This window comes from Pseudophryne corroboree, chromosome 5 (assembly GCF_028390025.1).
Source record: "Pseudophryne corroboree isolate aPseCor3 chromosome 5, aPseCor3.hap2, whole genome shotgun sequence".
Taxonomy (NCBI): Eukaryota; Metazoa; Chordata; class Amphibia; order Anura; family Myobatrachidae; genus Pseudophryne; species Pseudophryne corroboree.
This window is the reverse complement of record NC_086448.1, coordinates 551662397-551687901: the sequence shown is the minus strand read 5'-3', so window position 1 is coordinate 551687901 and position 25505 is coordinate 551662397. Positions and strand designations below refer to the sequence as shown.

General features: G+C 43.2%; 1 protein-coding gene across 4 annotated transcripts in view; it reads left to right on the top strand.

The window, feature by feature from the left end:
• The window catches only part of MBOAT1 (membrane bound O-acyltransferase domain containing 1), a 186817-nt gene that overhangs the window by 121994 nt on the left and 39318 nt on the right, over positions 1-25505 (top strand). For 2 of the 4 annotated variants that reach the window (XM_063923240.1, XM_063923239.1), the window contains exons 8-13: positions 371-563; positions 910-1013; positions 3611-3675; positions 5519-5651; positions 24063-24214; positions 24607-24810. In XM_063923240.1, the coding sequence (XP_063779310.1) occupies positions 371-563; positions 910-1013; positions 3611-3675; positions 5519-5651; positions 24063-24214; positions 24607-24778 (819 nt within the window). In that variant the 3' untranslated portion in view covers positions 24779-24810. Of the gene's footprint in view, positions 1-370; positions 564-909; positions 1014-3610; positions 3676-5518; positions 5652-24062; positions 24215-24606; positions 24913-25505 lie in introns of those variants that run through there. The other 2 variants (XM_063923238.1, XM_063923241.1) reach the window with 1 other exon arrangement.

Sequence of the window (25505 nt, the reverse complement as noted above, 5' to 3'; positions counted from 1 at the left end):
ACATTCTCTGCCTCTCATCTTGCTTTAATAATTTTCCTTCTGGAGAATAATTTTTGTTACTGTCCTACTCTGTTATTGGAGGCACACCAGTGTACCTACTTTATACTATGCAAGACATGCTTTGGTTCTACCAACTGCTTTCCTTACTCTGGGCAAACTTTTGCTTCTGTGTATAGCCATCATAGTGCTCAGCGGAGATCAAGTATCAAGTAGCATTTGCTCATATAGGGGATCCCAGCAGGTCCAAATCTACTTTTGCACTGCCCAGTGGGCATTTTACACTTTGTGAATGACCTCCACTATGTTATACTGTATAACATTGATAAATAAGACGTCTAATAATGGTTTGTTTTTTTGTGTTTCATTTCAGAAAACTGTCATTAACAAGCTCTGTATCTGTGTAGTATCGCTCATGTTATTTCTGACTGTTAGTAAAGCTTTCCCCATTGGGTATATATTGGATGACAGTTTTATCAACAACTCACCATTGATAGTGAGACTTGGCTACCTGTACGTTGCAACAATGGCTTACAAGCCTAAGTATTACTTTGCATGGACATTGGGTAAGAATAGTGTAGGATTTTCTTATAATAGTCATATTGTATAGAAGACCTGGGGAAATATGAACTACTTCCCCACTTAAATGTGAATGATGGAAAATCCAATGCATTTTTTTTGGTTATGCAACCAGAACCTATAAAGTGATATTGTATTAGTACTGGAATGCTTTCCATACTTTTTTTTTTTCTTTTGTAAAATTGAATGCATGTATTTATTTATATGATGCAGTATTGTGCATCAGTATAATTTATATTATGCTATTCTGTGTTGTATGTTATTACAAGATCACTAAAACCCTTTAGGACAGCACTGTGAATTTAGAATTTTAAACTGCTTTTATTTTTCAAGCCGATGCAGTTAATAATGCTGCTGGATATGGCTTTAACGGAGTGGATGAAGATGGAAATGCTCGATGGGATTTAATAAGTAACCTTAATATATGGAACATAGAGGTGAGTTTAAAATGTAATATTTTTTTTTTTTTTTTTAGTTAAGTAGTAGTAGTAACAATAATATTAGCAAAGTCAGTGAAGCGTAATAAATGACCCAACAAAACCATATGCTCAGAATGCAACATTGTTGCTCAAGTTCTACAAACCAAACACCATGTTGAATGTTATGTCCCATGACCCCCTTTATAACAGGACTGTGTATTTATGCCTGTTATAAGATGCCTCTAAATATTGGATCTGCCAAATTGCTAGGCAATCTGATGTGTGTTTGTACGGTGTTGTCTCCAGAGCCGGTCATAGGCATAGGCAAACTAGGCAATTGCCTAGGGCATTTGATATGCCTAGGTGCATCAGCAGCTTCTGCTGATTAAAATATGTGGCATGCCTATATTCTGTGTGTAGCATTTCATATGCAGATACAGCCACAGTCTCACACAGTATATAGGCATGCTGCATATCATTTTAATCAGTAGACGTTGCTTGTGCATCCCAGCCACATAGCAATGCAACTAAGATGCATTTTCATTAAAAAAAGGTGCCAGATGTTAGCATTGAGGCAATATTTATCAGGACACATCTGTATCCAAGCAGAGGCAGAGGTCAGAGGGCAGTGTGATTGCTGTGTGCATGTGAGTGGGTTGGTTGTGCAGTAGTGTTCGGAATATGTGTAAGGAGCATTATGTGTGTCATGTAAAAATGCATTAATAATGTGCAACATGTGTAAGGGACACTATGCCTGTCATTATGTGTATAAGGGCATTAATAATGTGTGGCATATGTGTAAAAGGGTACTACTGCATGTGTGTCATTATGTGTATAGGGGCACTAATAATGTGCAGCAAATGTGTAGGGGGCACTAAGGCCCTCATTCCGAGTTGTTCGCTAGTTGCCGAGTTTTGCTGTATTGCGATTTGTCGCTTACTGCGCATGCGCAAGGTTCGCAGAGCGCATGCGCTTAGTTATTTTACACAAAAGTTAGGTATTTTACTCATGGCATAACAAGGATTTTTCATTGTTCTGGTGATCGGAGTGTGATTGACAGGAAATGGGTGTTTCTGGGCGGAAACTGTCCGTTTTATGGGTGTGCGCGGAAAAACGCTGCCGTTTCTGGGAAAAACGCGGGAGTGGCTGGAGAAACGGGGGAGTGTCTGGGCGAACGCTGGGTGTGTTTGTGACGTCAAACCAGGAACGAAACTGACTGAACTGATCGCAGTGGCAGAGTAGGTCCCGAGCTACTCAGAAACTGCAAAGAAATTTCTAATCGCAATTATGCGAATCTTTCGTTCGCAATTCTGCAAAGCTAAGATACACTCCCCGGCGGCTTAGCGTAAGCAATGCTGCTAAAAGCAGCTAGCGAGCGAACAACTCGGAATGAGGGCCTATGTGTGTCATTATGTGTATAAGGGCATTAATAATGGGGGTAATTCACTGCAGGGGAGGCAGATTTAACATGTGCAGAGAGAGTTAGATTTGGGTGTGGTGTGTTACCCTGCACAGAAATAAAATAACCCACCCAAATCTAACTCTTTCTGCACATGTTATATCTGCCTCCCCTGCAGTGCACATGGTTTTGCCCAACTGCTAACAAAAATCCTGCTGCGATCAACTTGGAATTGCCCCCATTGTGCGGCTTATGTGTAAGGGACATTATGTGTAAAAGGGCATTAATAAAGGTTGTCATAATATGTAAGGCGCATTATGTTTATAAAGACATTAATAATGTGTCTCATATGTGTAAGGGGCATTACTGTGTGGAATTATGTGTATAAATGCATTACTAATGTGTGGCATTATGTGTATAAGGTGCTCTACTATGTGGCGTTGCGTATAGAAAGGGCACTACTGTGTCGTCTAATGTGAATAGAGAGCAATAGGGTGTGATGTAATGTGAATAAGGGGCTCTACTGTGAGTAGTAACGTTTATAAGGTAACGTGATACTACTGTGGGATGTAATATGAATTATGAACACTATCGCATGATCAAATGTGAAGTTGCAGTACTCTGTGGCGTAATTGGAATTGGGGTTACTGTTGTATGGCCATGCCCTTTGCCAGCAAAAACACACCCCTTTTTGGGCTGTGAGCCAAATGTGCAAACTGTTCCTATTTAGAATATAGGGGGTACAAACAACAAAATAAGGACTGCTACGGGTGAGGGGTGATGGTGCTGGGAAAGAGGTGCAAGGTCAGAGGCGGAACCAGCGGTGGTGCTAGGGGGCACCAGCCAAAATCTTGCCTAGGGCATCATATTGGTTAGGGCCAGCTCTGGTTGTCTCCTTTAGTTAGTGAAGAAATATTTATCTTGTATAAATAGAAGTATGTTATGGTTTTAAATGTTGATGTGCTCTGCTGATTAGATCACTTCCAAACCTGTTTTTTTCCAGTTTTTTCAACTTTTAATATAACAACTGTGAGTGGGAGAACTGGTTGAGTGGACAAGATGTCAAGATAAGGAAAAAACATGTGTTTACCTATAAAGTCAATCTAGACACAAATCTCCCCTAAGGCATGGTTGTGTTTTGAAAACCGTTCTACACAATTTAAACTTTGGCATGTAGCTGCTGGCATTAATGTGTTTGTCATCTCTTTCTTACTAGACTGCTACAAGTTTTAAAATGTACATAGACAACTGGAATATTCAGACAGCTGCCTGGTTAAAGAGGTAAATCATTAAATTGTTTATTTAGAATGGATTGTAGAACATACTTTACTACATAAAAAAAACACTATGGCCATCACAAATTTGTTAAGATATATACAAACACTTTTTTTTATTCCTATGCCAGAATTGGTAATAAGATGCTCCACAAATCAATATTAAGGAACGTTAATTTTCTGATGCCTGTTACTGAAAGTAAAGCATCTACTCATGCTGCAATAAACCCTCAAATTGGAAAACATCGAATAATTTAATAATGGCATTCACATAATTCCTCCTCCTGCTAGCTATTTTCCACTACAGCCACCTAGATCCACACTATATTTTTTCTAAACACAATTTCAAAGATTTATAGGTATTCTTACTCCAATGACTGCTCTTAATCTGGGCATACACTATACAATTATCTGACAAATCAGCAACTAGATCTGGCTGGTTGAAATTAAAATCTGGTAATATTAGAGCAAATGACAATCTACCATTTTGCTCCTAAACACTGGAAAATGGACAAAAACTCTTGCTCATACAAATTGGTAAAATATATGTCCTATGACTGTGTCCATAGTTGAGGTCAGGGGTGACCGCGGCCCAGTTACAGAAGGAGATAGGCATTTCATTGGGATACATCCCCTTGATACTCCAAGAAAAGTTTGGCCTGAGCAAGGTTTCTGTACGCCGGGGGCCCCATCAACTGACCTGAAAGCAGAAAAAGGCTCAGGTGACTTGGTGCTGCAACATGCTGGCCACGTTTGTTGGCAGTCACTCAAACTCTTTCTGGGAGATTATCAGTGGCGATGAATCCTGTATCTACAATTTCAACCCTGAGAGCAAACAGTCAGCCCAGTGGACTCTAGTTGGAGGTGCGCCGCCACAGAAGTTCTGACCTGAGCATAGCGTGGCCAAGCAGATGGTGCTGTTTTTTTGGCCAAGACTGGTCATGTAGCTGCCATACCACTCATGCAGCAGCACACCGTCACTGGGGACTGGTATACCAACCAATACCTGCCGCAAGTGCTGATAGCCATTTCTGGGTGTTGTCCAAGAACTTGCACTCGTGGTGCCCTTCTCCATCATGACAATGCACCTGCCCACCCACAAGTCCAGAAAAGTGGTGGATTTTCTAGCCCATGAGTGCATCTAGGAGCTTGGTCATCCGCCATACAATCCAGACATCCCTGCGACTTCTTCATGTTCCCACAAATCAAGCACAAAATGCATTGGATTTGTTTGAAATAATCAGAAGCTGCAGTGTAGAAGACATACCTGCTTCTGACTGGTCCAGCTTCTTCACCAAGTGGTTTGAGTGCATGCAACTTTGCATAGATTTTTCTCTGGCGAATATTCTGAAAAAAATGTAATGTTCAGTTTGTAAATATAATACTTTTTGTGGATCCAGAAATTATTGCACGCCCCTTTTACAATTTGTTTTTCAATAGTCTCCCATGGTAATAAGTGAACAGGAAGAATATTGCCACAGTACGTCATATATAGACAAAAGCATGGGGAAGCCCTTTCCAGCTAGAGCATAATACTGGCAGGGTTATACCTTCATACATAAGGAATAATGAAAAAGGCACTATTAAAACCAAAAAGAGACAATAGGGTTTTTTGTCCAATTATAATTTCACCATAGTCTGTGTATCGTAAGATTTAGGGGCATATGTAATGGGGTCTGTTTTCCAGATGTGCTGAGTGTCAACCTATCTTGGAGGTTTTTTCCAAAACCATGCCTTGTGATTGCCACTTTAAAAAAACGTCAGAGATCGGGCAGCATCCTGCACCTCCGGCAAACTTGGACCTTATTACATGTGCCCCCTAGTGTTAAACTTCTTTTGTATTTTTACAGAGTTTGTTATGACAGAGCACCAAAATATCGCACAGGTTTAACATTCCTACTATCTGCCCTGTGGCATGGTGTTTATCCTGGATACTATTTCACCTTTCTTACTGGCATTCCCACGATGATGGCTGCAAGAGCAGTAAGTATTCTAAGTATTATGAAACTGTTTTATTGTAGAACATGCTGAAAAAATAACAAAAATCATGTTGTGTTACTTGCATGTTATTAAGAGGAGTGGTGCAACAATTCCTCAAACACCAGTATTTTCCCTGATACAACTAGAGTACCAATGTGTAGTTCCAGAGGCATTCCTACCATGATGGGGAAGGGGGGGATATGAATTAGGAATGACAGAGACTAGGGGCCCGATGTAATGACACCTGAGTTCGGCGGTGTGCAGGATGCTGGCTGAACGCAGACGTTTTTTAAAGGGCCAATCACTTACAAGGCAAAACCATACATTGTAAGTGGTAGCCCTTTTGAAAAAAATAAATTGTTGGGAGTTTGGCCACATCCCGTCATTATATCTGGCCCCATGGATCTAATTCACTAAGGCTTGCATTTGCAATCCTTAGCAAATCAAATGCAGGAGGATCTGTATACCACCTACTCCCTGCATTTGCGATGTATTCATCTGCGACGGCAGGCCGAGTGAGCCTAAGCTTTCTCGCCTTGCGAGGCCAAGGAAACTGCATCTCGCTACGCAGTCCTTGACATCGCCACTCCCAGAAAATAGAGGCGACACCCCCCCCCCCCCTTCCCGGCCTACCCTTCTCCCTCTGTGAGCGCCTCAGCCTGTCATCAGGCAGAGGCTTTTGCATCCCTGCGCTGAAAACAGGACCCATTCTGCACATGTGCAGGACCCGACCATCGGGGTAAATGCAGTAAGGATCACATCCGCGATCCTTGCTTAATCACCCCCAGGTCCTTCTCTGGCTGTCTGATTGAGGAAACCACCCAAAACAATCACACACAGCGATTAGTCTGTGTGTCATTTACACTTGTAGTGGATGACTGTTATTGTATGTCTCTAGCATCCATAAGGGATATTGGGGACAGAATTAGTACGATGGGGTATAGATGGGTCCAAAGGAGCCATTGCACTTTAAATTTCTTCAACTGGGTGTACTGGCTCCTCCCCTCTATGCCTCCTTCCACTAGTCAGTTTAGAAAAAAGTGCCCTCAGTAGAGGATGCACACTCTGCTAGCTCCAGAGTTTTTCTTAAATTTCTTTTAAAAGTTTTACTTTTTTCGGAATCCTGTTTGGGCAACAGCATACCTGCACCGTGGGAGTTGGGGGGGGGGGGGGGGCACAGTCACCGGCCTCTTGAGGTGCAGAGCCGCTTACCCGCTGTAGGACCACCGTCCTCAGGGGCTGTTTGTTCAACGGGGCACTGCACCTTGGCTGTCGCATGCCGCACACCCCTATCGCTGCCTGAAGGTGATCATCGGTGGTGAGTACACGCCGGGGACCCCGCTAGGGTGGTCCCCCGGTCCACTGTGCGGCTGAAGCGCAGGTGAGGCATACGGGTCCCTCCTGGGGGGGACCCGCTTTAGCCCCTGCGTGAGACTGGCTAAAAGGCATTGTACCAAGCATTTATGTGAGGATACAACATAGGGAGACATGGCCAGTATAAATATAAAACAGTAGCTCCGACGCATGGCGGGGGGCGGAGATACACGAGAGCGGGCTCAGCGGCATTTTGGCGCATTCTCTGCATAGCAGCAGCAGCCTCACCAGCTCCTCCATAACAGTCCCTGGATCACTGGTACCAGGTGTAGAGGGGGAGAGCCGTTAGAGTGTGCACAAGTAACATCCCTCTGAGGGATTTTTCATAATACAGTCTCACTGTCGTTTACTTATAAAAACGCTGACAACCTCACAGGGGCTGGGTGCGCTCGTGTCCTCTCTCCTATGTCTCCTCTCACATGCAATAGGAAAGCTTGTTTTGTATTTCAGGCTGTGTTGTATGTGTATTATACCTATTTTTCTTATTCAATATGGTAAAACAGAATTATGCAGTGTTTGTAATGCTAGATTCTCTCCTAGTTCATCTGGCTCAATATCATGTGAGCAGTGTAGTCAGTCATCTCAGAATGCTGATAACGATGTGGGGGAGAGTCCAGATCCCTCCTTGCTAGGGGCTATCAAAACTATGATGTCAGATATGTCATCTCAGGTCACTGCAAATGCCAATAAAACTCAAGAGCTGCAGCAAGCTGTGGCAAATTTAGCTGCAAAACGCCCGTCCCTGTCCAATTCAGGTGCACAAAAATGTGCTTTACCTGCACTGCTATCAATACTGATGATGATTTACAGGATGATGGGGATTATACGGACCCCATAAGCGGGGACTCCACCCCTACGCAAGGTATTGAACCCCTTATATTGGCTATACGGGATGTGTTAAAGCTCCCTCTGAAGGATTTTACTAATCAGCAGTCATTTTTCCTCCCTCAAGACAAACTGACTGTCACATTTCCTGATTCCAAAGAATTGGATGTTTTATTTAAAATTATCTGGAAAAATCCAGATAAAAAATATCAGTTGTCCAAAAGGTTTTTAAATACCTTCCCTTTTGCCCCTGAAGGCAGGAAATTCTGGTAAGAATCTCCAGCAGTGGATTTATCAGTCTCTCGCCTTTCCAAAAAGGCGTTGCTCCCTGCTCCGGGCTCTTTTATGGTAAAGGACCCGGGGGATAGGAAAATAGAAACCACTCTAAAATCTATCTACACTGCTACAGGTGTAGCTCAAAGGCCGGTCTTTGCTGGGTGCTAGATGACACATGCCATTCATACATGGGCTACTCAACTTCAAGACGGCCTTTCTGGGGATATTACCTAGGTTACTACTGTAACTTTACTTAAACACATTCAGGACATTGCAAGAGTCCTCTGACTCCCTAAAAGAGATTGGCAATATACAGTCTAGAACAACTGCTATGGCTGTGTCTGCTCGCAGAGCCATATGGTTGCGTCAGTGGATTGCAGATGCTGACTCCAAACGTAATGTGGAATCTCTTCCCTTCACAGGTGAATGGCTCTTCAGAGAGGAATTGGACGCATGGCTCTCCAAAGCTACTGCTGGAAAATCCACGTTTCTCCCTTCATGGGCTCCACCTGCTAGACATACCTATCCAGGACCATCTACTCAGTCCTTTCGGTCCTCCAGATTATGAACTAGGGCTCGGGGTGCCTCCAATGCAGCTAGAGGCACCAGAGGTAAGCCTAAGAAACCAACCATTGCCGGCTCTCCGGACCAAAGCACCAGTTCAGCTTCCACTAAGACTTCAGCATGACAGTGCCCATCCACGCAGAGGGTATCTCACGGTGGGGGCTCGATTACATCACTTCAGCAACATCTGGGTCAGTTCCTACCAAGATGCCTGGGTAAGGGACCCTATCTCGCAGGGTTAGAAGCTGGACTTCAACGGTGCTCCTCCACAATGATTTTTCAAATCAGGCTTGCCAGTTTTGGAAAATATGCATGTTACGCTACTGCTGGCCATCGACAAGTTGGTCCAGTCCCAGGTCATTGTTCCAGTACCCCTACTACAACAAGGACAAGGTTACTACTCCAGTCTGTTTGTGGTATCAAAACCAAATGGGTCAGTGAGACCCATTTTGAATCTGAAGTCCTTGAATTCTTACCTGAATGTTTTCAAATTCAAGATGGAATCTTTGAGAGCGGTGATCACGGGCCTGGAACAATAAGAATTCCTCGTGTCCCTGGATATCAAGGATGCCTACCTGCATATTCCGATTTGGCCTCCTCATCAGACCTATCTACGGTTCGCCCTACTGAACGATCACTACCAGTTTCAGGTATTGCCCTACGGCCTGTCTACAGCTCCGAGGGTGTTCACGACGGTGATGGCGGAAATTATGTTGCAGCTCAGAGTCCAGGGGGTCAACATTGTCCCTTACTTGGACGATCTCCTGATAAAAGCAAGTTCCAGGTAGCTTCTACTGCTCCATATAGATCGCACTGTCCAGCTACTGTCTCACCACGGGCGGATCCTCAATCTACAGAAGTCTTAACTGGAACTGTCTCAATGGCTCCTATTTCTGGGTATGATACTGTAGCTCAAAGTGTGTTTCTCCCAGAGGACAAGGTGAGAACACTTCAAGAGTAGGTTCACATGGTTCTCTATCCTGCTCGAGTTTCCATTCATCTTTGCAAAAAGTTGTTGTGAAAAATGGTGGCCTTGTACGAGGCGATACAGTTGGGAAGGTTCCATACCAGACCCTTCCAATTGGATATCTTGTACAAGTGGTCCGGTTCACATCTCCAGATGCACTGAAGGATTCAGCTATCACCGCAGGCCAGAATTTCGCTCCTGTGGTTGCAGTCTTCCAACCTGCTGGAAGGTCTGCGTTTCGGGATTCAGGATCGGACTCTCACGGCGGATGCGAATCTACGAGGATGGGGAGCTGTCACCCAGGGGGGCGCAGTTCCAGGGCAGGTGGTCTGCCCAAGAGGCCCTACTTTCGATCAAAATTCTGGCACTTCGGGCGATATACAATGCTCTGATTCAGGCCTCCCCTCTGCTCAGGGATCGGGCGATCCAGGTTCAGTTGGACAACGCCACAGCAGTGGCGTACATCAATCGACAAGGAGGGACAAAAAGCAAGGCCTGCATGCGAGAAGTGTCAAAAATACTTCTCTGGGCGGAAAGAAATGCGAGAGCAATTTTCATTCCGGGAGTGGACAACTGGGAAGCGGACTTACTGAGCCGCTACAACCTCCACCCGGGAGAGTGGGGATTACATCCTCCGTTGTTTCAACAGATTGTCGATACCCGCAGATCGGCATGATGGCGTCTCGCCTCAACAAGATGCTTTGTTGCTTCTGCTCGTAAACCAGGGACCCTCAGGCGAGTGCAGTGGATGCACTGACGTCACCTTGGCCTTACCGGCTGGTCTACCTATTTCCTCCGATTCTGTCGATCCCAAGGGTGCTCCAACGGATCAGACATCACAGAGTCCAAGCAATCCTGATTCCGCCGGATTGGCCCTGAAGGTCGTGATACGCATCTCTTCTGGACATGTCCGCGGAAGACCCTTGGCCTCTGCCACTACGAAAGGATCTTCAGCAAGGACCGTTCGTCTACCCGGACTTACGGCGGCTTCATTTGATGGCATGGAAGTTGAGTGGAATATCCTAGCTCACAATGGGCTTTCCAAAAAAGGTCATTGCCACTATGGTGCAAGCCAGAAAACCTATGACGTCAAAACATTATCATCATATCTGGAGGAGATACGTCTCTTGGTTCCAGGAACGCACGTATCCGCCTGCAGAGTTTCACTTGGGTCGTTTCCTGCAGGCTGGTGTGGATAAAGGCTTACGTCTGGGTTCCCTTAAGGTCCAGATTTCAGCTCTTTCAATTTTCTTTCAGAAGAAATTGGCTGTATTGCCAGAAGCTCAGACCTTCTGACAAGGGGTGCTCCACATACAACCTCCCTTTGAGCTGCCTACGGCACCCTGGGCTTTGGATGTGGTCTTGCAATTCCTACAGTCCTCCTGGTTTGAGCCTCTGATGACCGTAGAAGACAAGTACCTCACATGGAAAACGGTGATGTTGTTGGCCCTGGCTTCTGCTAGATGCATCTCAGAATTGGGGGCCTTATCGTGTAAAAGTCCATACTTGGTCTTTTACGAGGACAGAGCGGAGCTCCAGACTAGACAGCAGTTCCTGCCGAAGGTTGTCTCCGCATTCCATCTGAATCAACCTTTTGTGGTTCCGTCTTGTTCTGACACTTCGGCTCCTTCGGAGTCTTTGGATGTGGTGCGCGCATTGAAGATCTATGTCAAACGCGCAGCTCGGGTCAGGAGACGGATTCCTTGTTCGTGCTCTATGATGCGCAGAAAAAAGGTTGTCCTGCTTCAAATCAGTCCACTGCTCGTTGGATTAAGCTTACTATCCAACAGGCCTATGTGTCGGCAGCCTTACCTGTTCCTAAGTCTTTGAAGGCCCACTCTACTTGGTCAGTGGGCTCTTCCTGGGCGGCTGCCCGTGGAGTCTCGGCCTTGCAACTATGCCGGGCCGCTACCTGGTCGGGGAAGAACACCTTTGTGAAGTTCTCTGGCCAAAGAGGATACCCAGTTTGGGCAGGCGGTGCTGCAGCAGTCTCCGCACTTTTCCGCCCGTTCTGGAAGCTTTGGAACATCCCCATCGTACTAATTCTGTCCCCAATATCCCTTATGGATGCTAGAGAAAATAGGATTTTAAATTCCTACCGGTAAATCCTTTTCTTGTAGTTTATTATTATTATTATTATTATTATTATTATTATTATCCTTTAATTATATAGCGCCACAAGGGATCCACAGCGCCCATTACACAGTGCATAATCAAATGAGCAAACAAGAAAACTGCACTTACAGTACAAGACAATATAGGGCAAGTATATAAAACCCGGGGTTAGGTGCCATCAAAGGTAGTATGGAGTATAAGATAGTGTAGAAAAGGAAAGGCACATGAGGAAAAGTCCCGAGCTTACAATCTAAAAGGTGAAGGGCTAACAGACTGGAGTGACACAGAAGGGTTAGACAGTGAGCATAGACAAGAGGGTTAGGAGGAGAGTTGGCTGGGTTTGGTGAAGAAGTGGGTCTTGAGAGCCCGTTTGAAGTTTTGTAGAGCGGTGGAGAGTCGTATGAGGAGAGGTAGAGCATTCCAGAGATAGCAAGTGCAAAATCTTGTAGATAGGAGTGGGAGGAGGTAATCAGTTGGCAGGACAGATGGCGTGCATCAGCAGAGCGAAGAGGACAGGTGGGAATGTAAAGAGAGATAAGGTCAGAGATGTAAGAGGGAGAAGAGTGGGTGAGGGCTTTTTAGGTGAGTGTGAGAAGCTTGAATTGTATTCTGAATGGCAAGGGTAGCCAGTGAAGGTCCTGCAAGAGAGAGGATGTGGATGTAGTACGTTTGGTGAGGAAGATGAGACGGGCGGCCTGATAGGAGGAGATTGCAGTAGTCCAATCTGGAGATGACCAGTGAGTGGATGAGGGTCTTAGTAGCATCCTGGGTGAGAGAGAGTCTGATCCTGGAGATGTTTTTGAGATGGAAATGGCAGGTTTTTGAGAGGTACTGAATGTGTGGTTTGATGGACAGGGCGGAGTCAAGGATTACTCCAAGACATCGCACTTGGGGGCTAGAGGAGATAATTGTGCCATCAATGGATAATGAAATTGTGAGAGGTGAGGTTATGCGGGAGGGAGGGAAGATGATCAGCTCAGTCTTAGACATGTTAAGTTTAAGAAAGCGCTGGGACATCCAGGAGGAGATAGCAGAGAGACAGTTGGAGATACGAGTGAGGAGAGCAGGGAAGAGGTCAGGGGACGAAACGTAGATTTGAGTATCGTTCGCGTAGAGATGGTATTTTAAGTCAAAAGAGCTAATGAGCTCACCTAATGAGGATGTGTAGAGAGAGAAAAGGAGAGGCCCAAGAACAGAACCTTGGGGGACACCTACTGGTAGAGGAAGTCGGGGGGTGTGTGAGATTGTCAGACTCCCTGCAGAGTGAGCATCGGGAGAAACTGTGTCAGAGGGGGTAATCCAAGTTTCAGTGATAGCTAGGAGATGCAAGGAATTTGAGATTAAAAGGTATTGGTTGGGGGACCAGTTTATTACAGACAGATCTGGCATTCCAGATAAGTCCAAAAGGGATATTGGGCACCCGCCTCTGTGCGGTTACTTCTGCAGGTTCTCTGTTACGTGTTACCTGTTCAGCTGTTGCTGTTAATGTTGCCAGCCGTTGCTGGCCTGGTTATGTTTTGGTGTGCTGGTGTATAAATCTCACCACCATTCTTGTTGTTATTTTCCTTCTCTCAAGTATGTAATTCTCCTTCGGGCACTGTTTTACCTATAACTGACCTGTGGGAGGGGGCATAGAGGGGAGGAGCCAGCACACCCAGTTGAAGAAATTTAAAATGCACTGGCTCCTTTGGACCCGTCTATACCCCATCGTACTAATTCTGTCCCCAATATCCCTTATGGACTATGAGAAAAGGATTTACTGGTAGGTATTTAAAATCCTATTATTGTGAACAGAAGTACTCTGTCATGAGGGGAAGTGGTAAAGTGGCAGCACTGGGAGAAAATTAGACAAGACTGTAGTATTCTGTTTATAACATGATTAACATATTTAGCTCTCCATCATTATCTTTATTTTAATCTTAAAGAGAAGTAAACATAAGGAAAGGTAATCTTTATACTAAGGACTAGTTGGACTTAACATATTTGCAAGACTGGTAAGCATAACTCCCATTTTACTATTAAGCCAGTGGTAAGTGATCTCTAATACAGGTTGAGTATCCCTTATCCAAAATGCTTGGGACCAGAGGTATTTTGGATATGGGATTTTTCCGTATTTTGGAATAATTGCATACCATAATGAGATATCATGGTGATGGGACCTAAATCTTAGCATAGAATGCATTTATGTTACATATACACCTTATACACACAGCCTGAAGGTAATTTTATCCAATATTTTTTATAACTTTGTGCATTAAACAAAGTGTGTCTACATTCACACAATTCATTTATGTTTCATATACACCTTATACACACAGCCTGAAGGTCATTTAATACAATATGTTTAATAACTTTGTGCATTAAACAAAGTTTGCGTACATTGAGCCATCAAAAAAACAAAGGTTTCACTATCTCACTCTCACTCAAAAAAGTCCGTATTTCGGAATATTCCGTATTTCGGAATATTTGGATATGGGATACTCAACCTGTATAGAGCAAGTTAGACAAGTCAAAAAAATTAAGGGGTCAATTTACTAAGCACTGGAGAGTGATAAAGTGGACGGAGGTAAAGTACCAGCCAGTCAGCTTCTAAGTGCCAAGTTATAGGCTGTGTTTGAAAAATAGGTTGGTTGGTTGGTACTTTATCTCCATCCATTTTATATCTCCAAGGCTTAGAAAACATGTCCTTAAGTGTGTAATTCAAAACAAAAAATTTGATGCAAAGAAAAATGTGAATAACATATTAACCATGTTATAACAAGTCTTTACTTTGCTGTACATCCTCTTTATACATGTCACAATTTTGAAAAATATATACCCTGTATAACTGTCACACTGAACCATGAACTGTACATTTTGAATGAACATACATATTGTTTAAATAGCCCAGGTAGTATCTTGCCAGTTTCTATTATAATTGGGCCATTGGCTCAGAGTTCCCTGTTAGATTACAACTGAGGTTATATTTCACAATGACCAAGCAATATGGCAAAAAAAAATTTCTCTGACGTCCTAGTGGATGCTGGGAACTCCGAAAGGACCATGGGGAATAGACGGCTCCGCAGGAGACTGGGCACATCTAAAGAAAGATTTAGGACTATCTGGTGTGCACTGGCTCCTCCCCCCATGACCCTCCTCCAAGCCTCAGTTAGATTTCTGTGCCCGGCTGAGCTGGATGCACACTAGGGGCTCTCCTGAGCTCCTAGAAAGAAAGTATAATATTCTGGAGCTAAGGGCCATTTACAATGCCCTAAGCCACGCAAGGCCCCTGCTTCAGAACCAGCCGGTACTGATCCAATCAGACAACATCACGGCGGTCGCCCATGTAAACAGACAGGGCGGCACAAGAAGCAGGAGGGCAATGGCAGAAGCCACAAGGATTCTCCGATGGGCGGAAAATCATGTGTTGGCACTGACAGCAGTGTTCATTCCGGGAGTGGACAACTGGGAAGCAGACTTCCTCAGCAGGCACGACCTCCACCCGGGAGAATGGGGACTTCATCCAGAAGTCTTCCAAATACTGGTAAACCGGTGGGAAAGACCACAGGTGGAATTGCACCAGGTCAAGGGACCCTCAGGCGATCGCTGTGGACGCTCTAGTAACACCGTGGGTGTACCAGTCGGTTTATGTGTTTCCTCCTCTGCCTCTCATTCCCAAGGTAATACGAAGGCGAGGAGTGAAAAACTATACTCGTGGTTCCGGATTGGCCAAGAAGAGCTTGGTACCCGGAACTTCAAGAGATGCTTTCAGAGGACCCTTGGCCTCTGCCGCTCAGACAGGACCTGCTGCAGCAGGGGCCCTGTCTGTTCCAAGACTTACCGCGGCTGCGTTTGACGGCATGGCGGTTGAACACCGGATCCTGAAGGAAAAGGGCATTCCGGAGGAAGTCATCCCTACCCTGATCAAAGCCAGGAAGGATGTCACCGCAAAACATTATCACCGCATTGGCGAAAATATGTTGCTTGGTGTGAGGCCAGGAAGGCCCCAACGGAGGAATTTCAACTGGGGCGATTCCTGCATTGCCTACAAGCAGGGGTGACGTTGGGCCTCAAATTGGGGTCCATTAAGGTCCAGATTTCGGCCCTGTCGATTTTCTTCCAGAAAGAACTGGCTTCCCTGCCTGAAGTTCAGACTTTTGTCAAGGGAGTTCTGCATATTCAGCCTCCTTTTGTGCCCCCAGTGGCACCTTGGGATCTCAATGTGGTTTTGGAGTTCCTGAAATCACATTGGTTTGAACCACTTAAGACTGTGGATGTGAAATATCTCACGTGGAAAGTGGTCATGCTGTTGTCCCTGGCTTCGGCCAGGCGTGTGTCAGAATTGGCGGCTTTGTCCTATAAAAGCCCTTATCTGATTTTCCATATGGATAGGGCAGAATTGAGGACTCGTCCTCAGTTTCTCCCGAAGGTGGTATCAGCGTTTCACTTGAACCAGCCTATTGTGGTGCCTGCGGCTGCTGGGAACTTGGAGGATTCCAAGTTACTGGACGTAGTCAGGGCCCTGAAAATTTATGTTTCCAGGACGGCTGGAGTCAGGAAAACTGACTCGCTGTTTATCCTGTATGCACCCAACAAACTGGGTGCTCCTGCTTCTAAGCAGACTATCGCGCGCTGGATTTGTAGCACTATTCAGATGGCGCATTCTGCGGTGGGACTACCGCAGCCTAAATCTGTAAAAGCCCATTCCACAAGGAAGGTGGGCTCATCTTGGGCGGCTGCCCGAGGGGTCTCTGCTTTACAACTTTGCCGAGCTGCTACTTGGTCATGGGCAAACACGTTTGCAAAATTCTACAAATTTGATACCCTGGCTGAGGAGGACCTGGAGTTCTCTCATTCGGTGTTGCAGAGTCGTCCGCACTCTCCCGCCCGTTTGGGAGCTTTGGTATAATCCCCATGGTCCTTACGGAGTTCCCAGCATCCACTAGGACGTCAGAGAAAATAAGAATTTACTCACCGGTAATTCTATTTCTCGTAGTCCGTAGTGGATGCTGGGCGCCCATCCCAAGTGCGGATTGTCTGCAATACTTGTAAATAGTTATTGTTACACAAATCGGGTTATTATTGCGAGCCATCTGTTCAGAGGCTCCTTTTGTTATCATACTGTTAACCGGGGTTCCTATCACGAGTTATACGTGTGATTGGTGTGGCTGGTATGAGTCTTACCCGGGATTCAAAATCCTTCCTTATTGTGTCAGCTCTTCCGGGCACAGTGTCCTAACTGAGGCTTGGAGGAGGGTCATAGGGGGAGGAGCCAGTGCACACCAGATAGTCCTAAATCTTTCTTTAGATGTGCCCAGTCTCCTGCGGAGCCGTCTATTCCCCATGGTCCTTACGTAGTTCCCAGCATCCACTACGGACTACGAGAAATAGAATTACCGGTGAGTAAATTCTTATTTTATATTTTCCTTCTTAAATATCATGGCAGACTTCATGAATGGGTTAACAGGAAAAAAAAAGTATGGAGTGTGATTATTAAATAAACCATATTATATGAGTAAAGAGAAGGAATATAGACCTTGGACGATATCAAAATGGTTTTGCAACTTTCACCCCTCTTGAGCAGATATGAGATTGCTGTTAAATAACAAGACTTAAGGTGGGTACACACTGGAAAGATATATCTGCAGATCAATTGATCTGCAGATATATCTATGGACGGATCGGGCAGTGTGCTGTGCATACACACTGCCGGTCCGTCGGGGACTGACGTCATGAACTGGGCGGGCGTGTACACACGCCCGCCCAGTTCAGCTGTCAATCACCGCCGGCCGCCGCAGCATGTGTACGGTAGATATATTGGCCGTCGGCTGTGCTGCCGGGCCGACGCGATACATCTGTGAACGACGGAGTACACAGACGTATCGGGGGTACACACTGGCCGACGGACCCGCGATATATCGACCGTTCAAGAGAACGGCCGATATATCGGCCAGTGTGTACGGGCCTTAATGCTATAATTTACATTTCATTATATTAATGTTTCCATTCTGTGTGCTCCCCTTCTGCATCCATACACCACTGCATTCTTATTTTCCATGGGTCAAAGCCGTGCTGTAGCCCATTATCTGTCAGCTGCCTCAACAGCTCAGTTGTTTTTTCTTTACCTCAGTAACTAATGTAAAACAGGTTCTATTGAGTACAGGTTTAACTTTAGGGAAAAAAAAGAAGTCACACAATGCTAGGTCTGGCGAGTATGGAGAGTGTTCTAGCACTGCAATCTGTTTGTCGGCCAAAACCTGCTTCATAGAGAGCTGTGTGGGCTGGTGCGTTGTCCTGATGGAGGATGCTGCAACTCTGGCCTATTTCTTCTGGCTCTTTCCCACACAGTTTCTAGAACATTTTTTTTTATATATAATGTGGTGATGTGTGTTCTGGCTTTGATTTTGTGTTTGCTTTGGCATGCTTCCTTTTTAAAAAATACTTTTATTCGAGTAAATAACAGCAGAAAAATTTTCATACAGCTTGAACATACATGAAATATCTGAATAAGAAGATGAATATTAATAAACATGATAGTGATTACATTAGTAACAAAGAAAATGACAGCACATAAATGTCTGATATCAATTAAATATAGTTAAACATAGGGGAACGAAAAGGCCAGACACTAAGTAATAAGTTATGTAGTAATCGGGGGTGGGTCTTGTAAAAAGTCCAGAGATTTGTACCAGAGTGTTTTTAATGGAAACAATTTTGAATTTATCGTTTTACAGATGGCAGTTGGGAATCGTTAAAGCTTCCCAAAATGCGAAGAATTGAGCTGTACGACCCTCTTTTTGGAGAGAGACCTCCAACCAATCCATACGCATTAAAAATAATAATTTCTCCTTAACCATGTCTAGAGTAGGGGGGCTCGGTTGGATCCACATCCGAAGAATGCACTTTCTAGTAGCTACAGATGGAGCCATAGTAACTTTTTGCTCCCCTTAGAAAACCTTAGTGGGAGAGAGGGACATAGTCAGGTGAAGTATTTGGGGCAATGGAAGTAAGGACTGAGGCTGATAAAACTCCTACAGTATGCAGAGAATAATAACTCCAATGAAAGACGTTCAAAAACATGTCCATATATCTTGAGGCGGGAAGTGTCTTTACATAGGTGGAAAGGGCTTGTAAAAGGTTCATTCCATGAAAAACAGGACACAGAACATAACCGCTAACATTTATAATATAGGTTGAACTATTTATAATATAGGTTGAACTCGATGGACAATTGTCTTTTTTCAACCTCAACAACTATGTAACTATGTAACATTTTAGTATATTTATGCTGCAATAAGATCGTATATTGTAATGCTGAAATAGCTGAAAGTATATTATAAGGGTATCATTTAAAAAAAACAATAAATATATTGTAACGTGTTGCATGTTGCGTGACTCATGTTACATGTGTGACATGAGTTACATAATTTTCTTGCCCAGTCTTAAGTTTTTTTGTCATTATTTTATTTACAGTAATTAGGAAGATAAAACGACCTACATTGATTAATTCATGTGGATTCTACAGCTTTTAGTAATTTCTATCAGAGCCCTTTGACTGTGAACAGAAATATAATATGTCAAAATTGGTTTGGTTAACAATCATCAGTTTTTTTTGTCTGTGTCAATCATAAATTTAGGGTATTATAAGTGTGTAGTATAACAATCTTATTGTAAAAATAATTAGGAGAGCAGGTTTAAATACATATATAAGTCCCCTCAGCTCCTATAGTTCATTTTAGAGTGTACTTTTCCCCCCCTGCTTCTAAGCATTAATTATAGCTATCTACCCCATATAATTGTCATATATTTTTAAAATGTTGAATTTCAGCTTTATTTTTGTGTGTGGTGCATTTAAACTTTTAAAATGAACATGAAATCTAAGTCACATGGAATGACCCAATAGATTCACCATACTGTAGTCAAATTAGGGAAATGAGTCAGCCATTGTTTGAGACCAGGGGAAAGTGAATCCTGGTCTAAAGATTTTCCTGAAAAGCTCAGAATGTATGGCTATAGCTCGTTTCAGTGGAGAGGGCTGTAGTAATATTTTATCTAGGGGCTGATATGCGCTCTTCATTCTTGGTGTTGATGGTGTTTCCTGTGCGTGGATTGGCATTTTGTCTCAGGATCGTACAGGAAGTTCTGTGTTTCATCACAGGTAATAACTTTTATATAAAAAATGTAAATTCACTTTACATTATTATTATTATTATTTGTTCTCGATGTGCAAGGCCTTCCAGGACATTCATGATCTTCAGCATCCTCACAACTGTCACTATATCTTTTGTGCCACTCAAGCACACTTGCAAGTGACATACAATCTGCCCTGTAAGACTTGATTAGCATATGGGAAGATTCTGCAGAAAAAAACCCAGGATAGTTATGACACTCAATTCAGGACAAAAGACAATTTGTTTTGATGTTAGTACTAAAGTTTGGACTTTTTCAAATAGCCCTGATGGTTTTTATTTCAAACACCAAGGTAGCTTGGCTCTATTCTGTCACCAAGACACCTAGAAAAAAATAATATATGCTGTCTTGATACCATAGACTTTACAGCTGGGGTATGTCTTCCATTCTTTCCCTCTCATTGCCTACATCCCCCCAGAGAATGAGGAAAGAAGCTTGAGAGGTCATAGCAATCTTTCCGTTTTGGTCTTATTGTTCATGGTTTAAGGCACTTGGTAAATGCTTCTGGCACGTCCTTGGTCTCTGCCACCTACTTCAGATCTTTTGGTGGGATGTTGCCCATAGCAACCAATCAGATTCTACTTCTCTATTTATCTAGCACCTTCTAGAAGATAATACCTGGAATCTGATTGGTTGCTATGGGCAACATCTTATCTTAAATAGAATTCCCATCTTAGTAAATTTACCCAACAGAGGTCTTTGCACAGATGCAAGGTATCAAAGTGCATCTTCATGTTAAACATGTTTACTATAGGATTTGGAAGAGGTACAGTCTATAGTGCAGACTATAGTGCAGACCTAAATTTGAGAAACCTGCTTCTGCTAGCATTCCAAAGATGTGTTTTTATTACCTTCTTTTCAGACAGTGCCCCAGTTCTCATAATTCAGTGTTATGGTGTCTGTGCTTTGTTTTGTTTTTCCTGGACACCAAACTGGCACCTGACACATTCATTTATTACTGTATTTTGTTATTGTTCAAACAGTAAAGGTAATTGGACCTCTTATCAGTCCTTTTAGTGAACCTTTTGAATTTAACACCCCCCATCCTTTCCCCTGTATTTATGTGTATAGGGCCTTATCCTGGTTGGATTGCAAAATTTGAGAATCGATTTATTGAACGACTGCGCATGTGTAGCATTTGCATTGCGAACGTGTGAGGGGAAATAGCGACAAATTGCGTACAGATCGTAATCTCAGTACAGTCGCTGTTTGATTGCCAGGAAGCCGGCATTTCTGGGCGGAAACCTGCCGTTTTTTGGGTGTGTCTGAAAAATGCAGGCGTGCCCAGTCGTTTTTCAGAAGGGTCTCTGACGTCAGTGATGACCACTTCCAGCCTCATCCGTTGCTAGAATTGTGGACGACCTTGTCTGGTGCGGAAGGGAAAAATCTTCGATGTTCGATAATTGTGTATGGTTTTGTGATTAGAACGCACATTGCAATGTATTCACAATTTCTGCAATGGGTGTTTTCTCTTTTTCTGGGTGGCAACTATTTAATCACAGCAACTGCTTTTTAGCAGAAACTGCAATCCTTGCTGAATGAGGTCCATAATGTACTTGAAGGTTGAAACTCCTGCTTGGTATTAGCACCACTCCTATCTGCTCTTAATTGACTTTTCTCTATCCAGGTTTCTACATTGCTGTATATCATTTTAATCAGCAGAAACTGCTTGTGCGTGCTATTACATTACTTTGCGTCACATGGCACTCACGCGATATGTGTAACGCGACATGTAGCAGACAGAGCAAAGATGTAAGAGGACACATCTGTAAAATGTTTGGCTGAATTTCACAGTAATAAAATTATGGCATAGGTGTGCCATGGAAAAAAATTCTGATACTCTAGGGCAGGCATTCCCAACCGCGGTCCTCAAGGCACACCAACAGTGCAGGTTTTAGTGATATCCAGGCTTCAGCACAGATGGTTAAATCAAAATAACTGAGGTACTAATTCAGTCACCTGCGTTCAAGCCTGGAGATCACTAAAACCAGGACTGTTAGTGTGCCTTGAGGATCGAGGTTGGGAATGCCTGCTCTAGGGTGTACCTTTGAATATGCAACCTTTGTTTGTATACCTTCAGACATGGTAGTCCAACCCAAATTCGTTTATGTATTTCAATAGTTTCATTTATATCCCAGCGTCTGTATTTAGGAAGTTAAACAGCATGATCTCCTCTATGGTCTGGTCCCTTACTAGATCTTGGTGTACCGGGGGTTTGGCCCTTTCGCATTTTAAACTTTATTATTTTTTTGCTCAACTGGCTTACCTACATGGGTGGAAACAGGACAGTGTAGTGAATGAATTGATCTGTGTGTTTAATCTCTCAGGTTTCACCAGGTCACACCCCTTTACAAGCCTTGCTTGCGGGACGCTTCTCCCGTACAGACCTACCTATATTTATTCAGGCAGTTAAGATTTGGGACTATGCAGCAAGGTTGGGGAAGCATGGGGGTTTAGATTCTGACACTCCTCTATTGAAATCTAAACTGTTCACAACTGTTTTCCTTGCAAGTTGTGTGTTTTTTTTTTTTCTTCCCATTTTGTCTTTTTCCGTGTGCTTGCCATTTATATTTTTTTGTTGTTGGTGCCTAGTCTGTTCTCTATGTGAATACGACATCGCTTGTCCTCATACAGTGAGAGACAAGTGCAAGCATTGTCTGTTATTGTTTATTGCATTGCATAATTGTAAACCATTAATAAACATTACTCAATTTAAAAAAAAAAGAAGTTTGGGGACCACTGAGTTATTTAATAAAATGGTACAATGAAAATACAACAAAACACTATCTGTGTTAGGGTGTGTACACACGGTGAGATATTTTCTTTCGATTTTGACTATATAGTCAAAATCGCAAGAAAAGTTAGTGCAGATCGCAAGGTGAAAGTCACCTTGCGATCCCGATTCGATCCCGATGCGCGGTCCCACCAGGTCGGCATCGCAAGAAAAGATAGACTGTGCAGGCAAGTCAATCCTTGCTAGATCGGTGTACTATCTAGTTCAGGGCTGACCAAACCGGTCCTCGAGATCTACCAACAGTTCATGTTTTCCAGGCCTCCTGGAGATCTGTAGAATTGTCAGTTAGGACTGATTGCAGCACATCTTAATTAGTAATGACTACACCTGTGCACCAGCTAGGTGGTCTGGAAAATGTGAACTGTTGGTAGATCTTGAGGACTGGTTTGGCCAGCCCTGATCTAGTTCATCTCACATGTCAATGACATCTCACATAAGCCAAAATCTCATAAGTCAAAATCGTAAGCACACATAGTCCATATCTCAAGAAAAGTTAGTCAAAATCTGTGCTATCTGGACTCCAGGGAGTTCAAGGGAAATTGCAAGTGAAAATTGGGCATAGCAAGGATCTCACCATGTTGTACACACCCTTAGAGTCACTGTATTCTTAACCCAACCTTTTTATTTATTTTGTTTGTGTACATCCTTTGTCTTAGCTCTGCCATGGAGCTTCAAATGGATATAAGGGAATTTTTATTGTTAATTTCAATTCCTTGACATGTTCCATGGTACCCCAAAATTTTAGGATTACATGGGAAAATTCTCAAAGACCCCAGGGGATGCAGCAGTCGCACTGCGTGACTTCAGGAGGTGTTTCCGTTTCGTGTCTCTACTAGGGAGTTAACCAATTAGTTTAAGTAAAATGTATTTTGGGCCGAGCATGTATAGGATGCAAAAAAAACCCAAAAAACCCTTGTTTTAAAAACTATCCCTATAAAAAAAATTAACATTCTGTTGCTGAACGAAGGTGACAATGTTGCCTTTGCCTGGTTCTCGAACTTAATTATTCATGGTTTAGGAGGTGGCCTCAGTGTCGATTTGACTGCAAACAGCCAGAGTTTTAAGTCTTCGCATATGTCTGACTCACACTGAGACGGTGTCTCCCGCTAAACGCAGAACCTATTTGGACAGAGAGAAAGGACATTTTGGGGGTGATCCTGGGAGGTAGCAGGGGGTGGCTGGTCAGATGTGGGCATGTGGCCTTTTAAGTAAGCTGTTTTATGAATTCTAATAAAATGTCAATATACTTTTTAACCTATGCAAATACAAACCAGTTATTTGATGTCTAGAATTGTATATTAAGCAGACTCTCAAATGTGTTTATTTACAGATGAGAAATAATTTTCGCCATTACTTTATTTCCTCAAAATTCTACAAATTAATTTATGATGTCATCACATGGATTGTGACGCAACTGGCTATTTCTTACACTTGTGCTCCATTTTTTCTACTGGCAATTGAACCCACTATTAAACTATACAAGTATGTATCCAGCTTGTACGTGAGTATATCTACAGGTACTGAGCATCATATAGGAAGAGGAATAGGAAGAGATTATTTAAATTATAATAAACATCAGCTGGCACCATGATTGGCTGCCTCTGTCAATGCACTAGTCTTATTGGAACCGTAATTCACTTTAGTTAAGTTCTGCAACTGACCACTAGTTGTGGGGTACAAATGTCCTCCTACACCTATTCTTATTGTGCCATATGCTGTGAGGCACCTTAGATGGGTGGTTTTTCTGTGTTTGGGGGGAGGGGAAAAACATTGGTAAACCTGTGTGTGTGTGTGTGTGTCTGTGTGTCTGTAATATGACCTGCTTAAACATGTAGTGATTGTAAGAGTAAGTATGTTTATTCTTTTTCTTCCAGGTCTATTCATTTCTATTTCCATATTGCTGTATTTACTGTAATTATCCTTTTGCCAATCAAACCCTCGAATGACAGCCGGAAACCAGTCTTTAAGCGAACTACTTCATCTACAACAAATCATCATGTAAAAAAGAATTACATAGTAGAGCATGTGAAATTTCACTCCAGATGAGTAACCGCTAGCTGATGGACACCCTAAAGAAGGTGGATTCCAGAGAGACTGAATCAAGTCATTTTATTATTTTTATTTTAAATTGTTTTATTGTATTTATAAGACTATAAAATATTTGTAAAGTTTTAATATATGACCTGTCTACATGAGTTTTTGAATGAATGGTATTGTGTTTGTGTAGACTCTTAAGGTCGGACGATATGGCTTTATGTTGACCTTGACCCTGGTTCTGTGACTGTCATGCTTTATTATGGCCGTTTGGCTGGGCAATGCTGAGAACACATCCCTGTTACTTATGAGGAATTCTTTAGGCTTGTTCTTTTGAGTAACTGACAGTGTCTGACATCTTTACTCCGAGAACAGTGGTGATTGAAGTTACTGGTGGGCAAGGTTCAGCTGACAGGGCTACCTTATTTTTCCAGGGTTTATTTATGGTAACAGAGTAAATTTGTTCAGGTTTCCTTTTTGCGTGTTTGGTACACTTTATATTTAACCTCATTCACTCTTTCCCTGATCTCAAATGGACTTTGCCATTTAGCCAAAAACTTGCTTTACATTGCAGATATCCAAACAGGAACTCTATCCTGAGGGGCAAATGTACTGTATGTAGATTGGCATTCTTATTGTATACTCTATATTGAGCTTGTTGGGCCTGCTCCATATGTTTCTTGACAATGGGCACCACTGCTGCAATAATTTCCTGCAACTGCGATACATGTTCAATTAT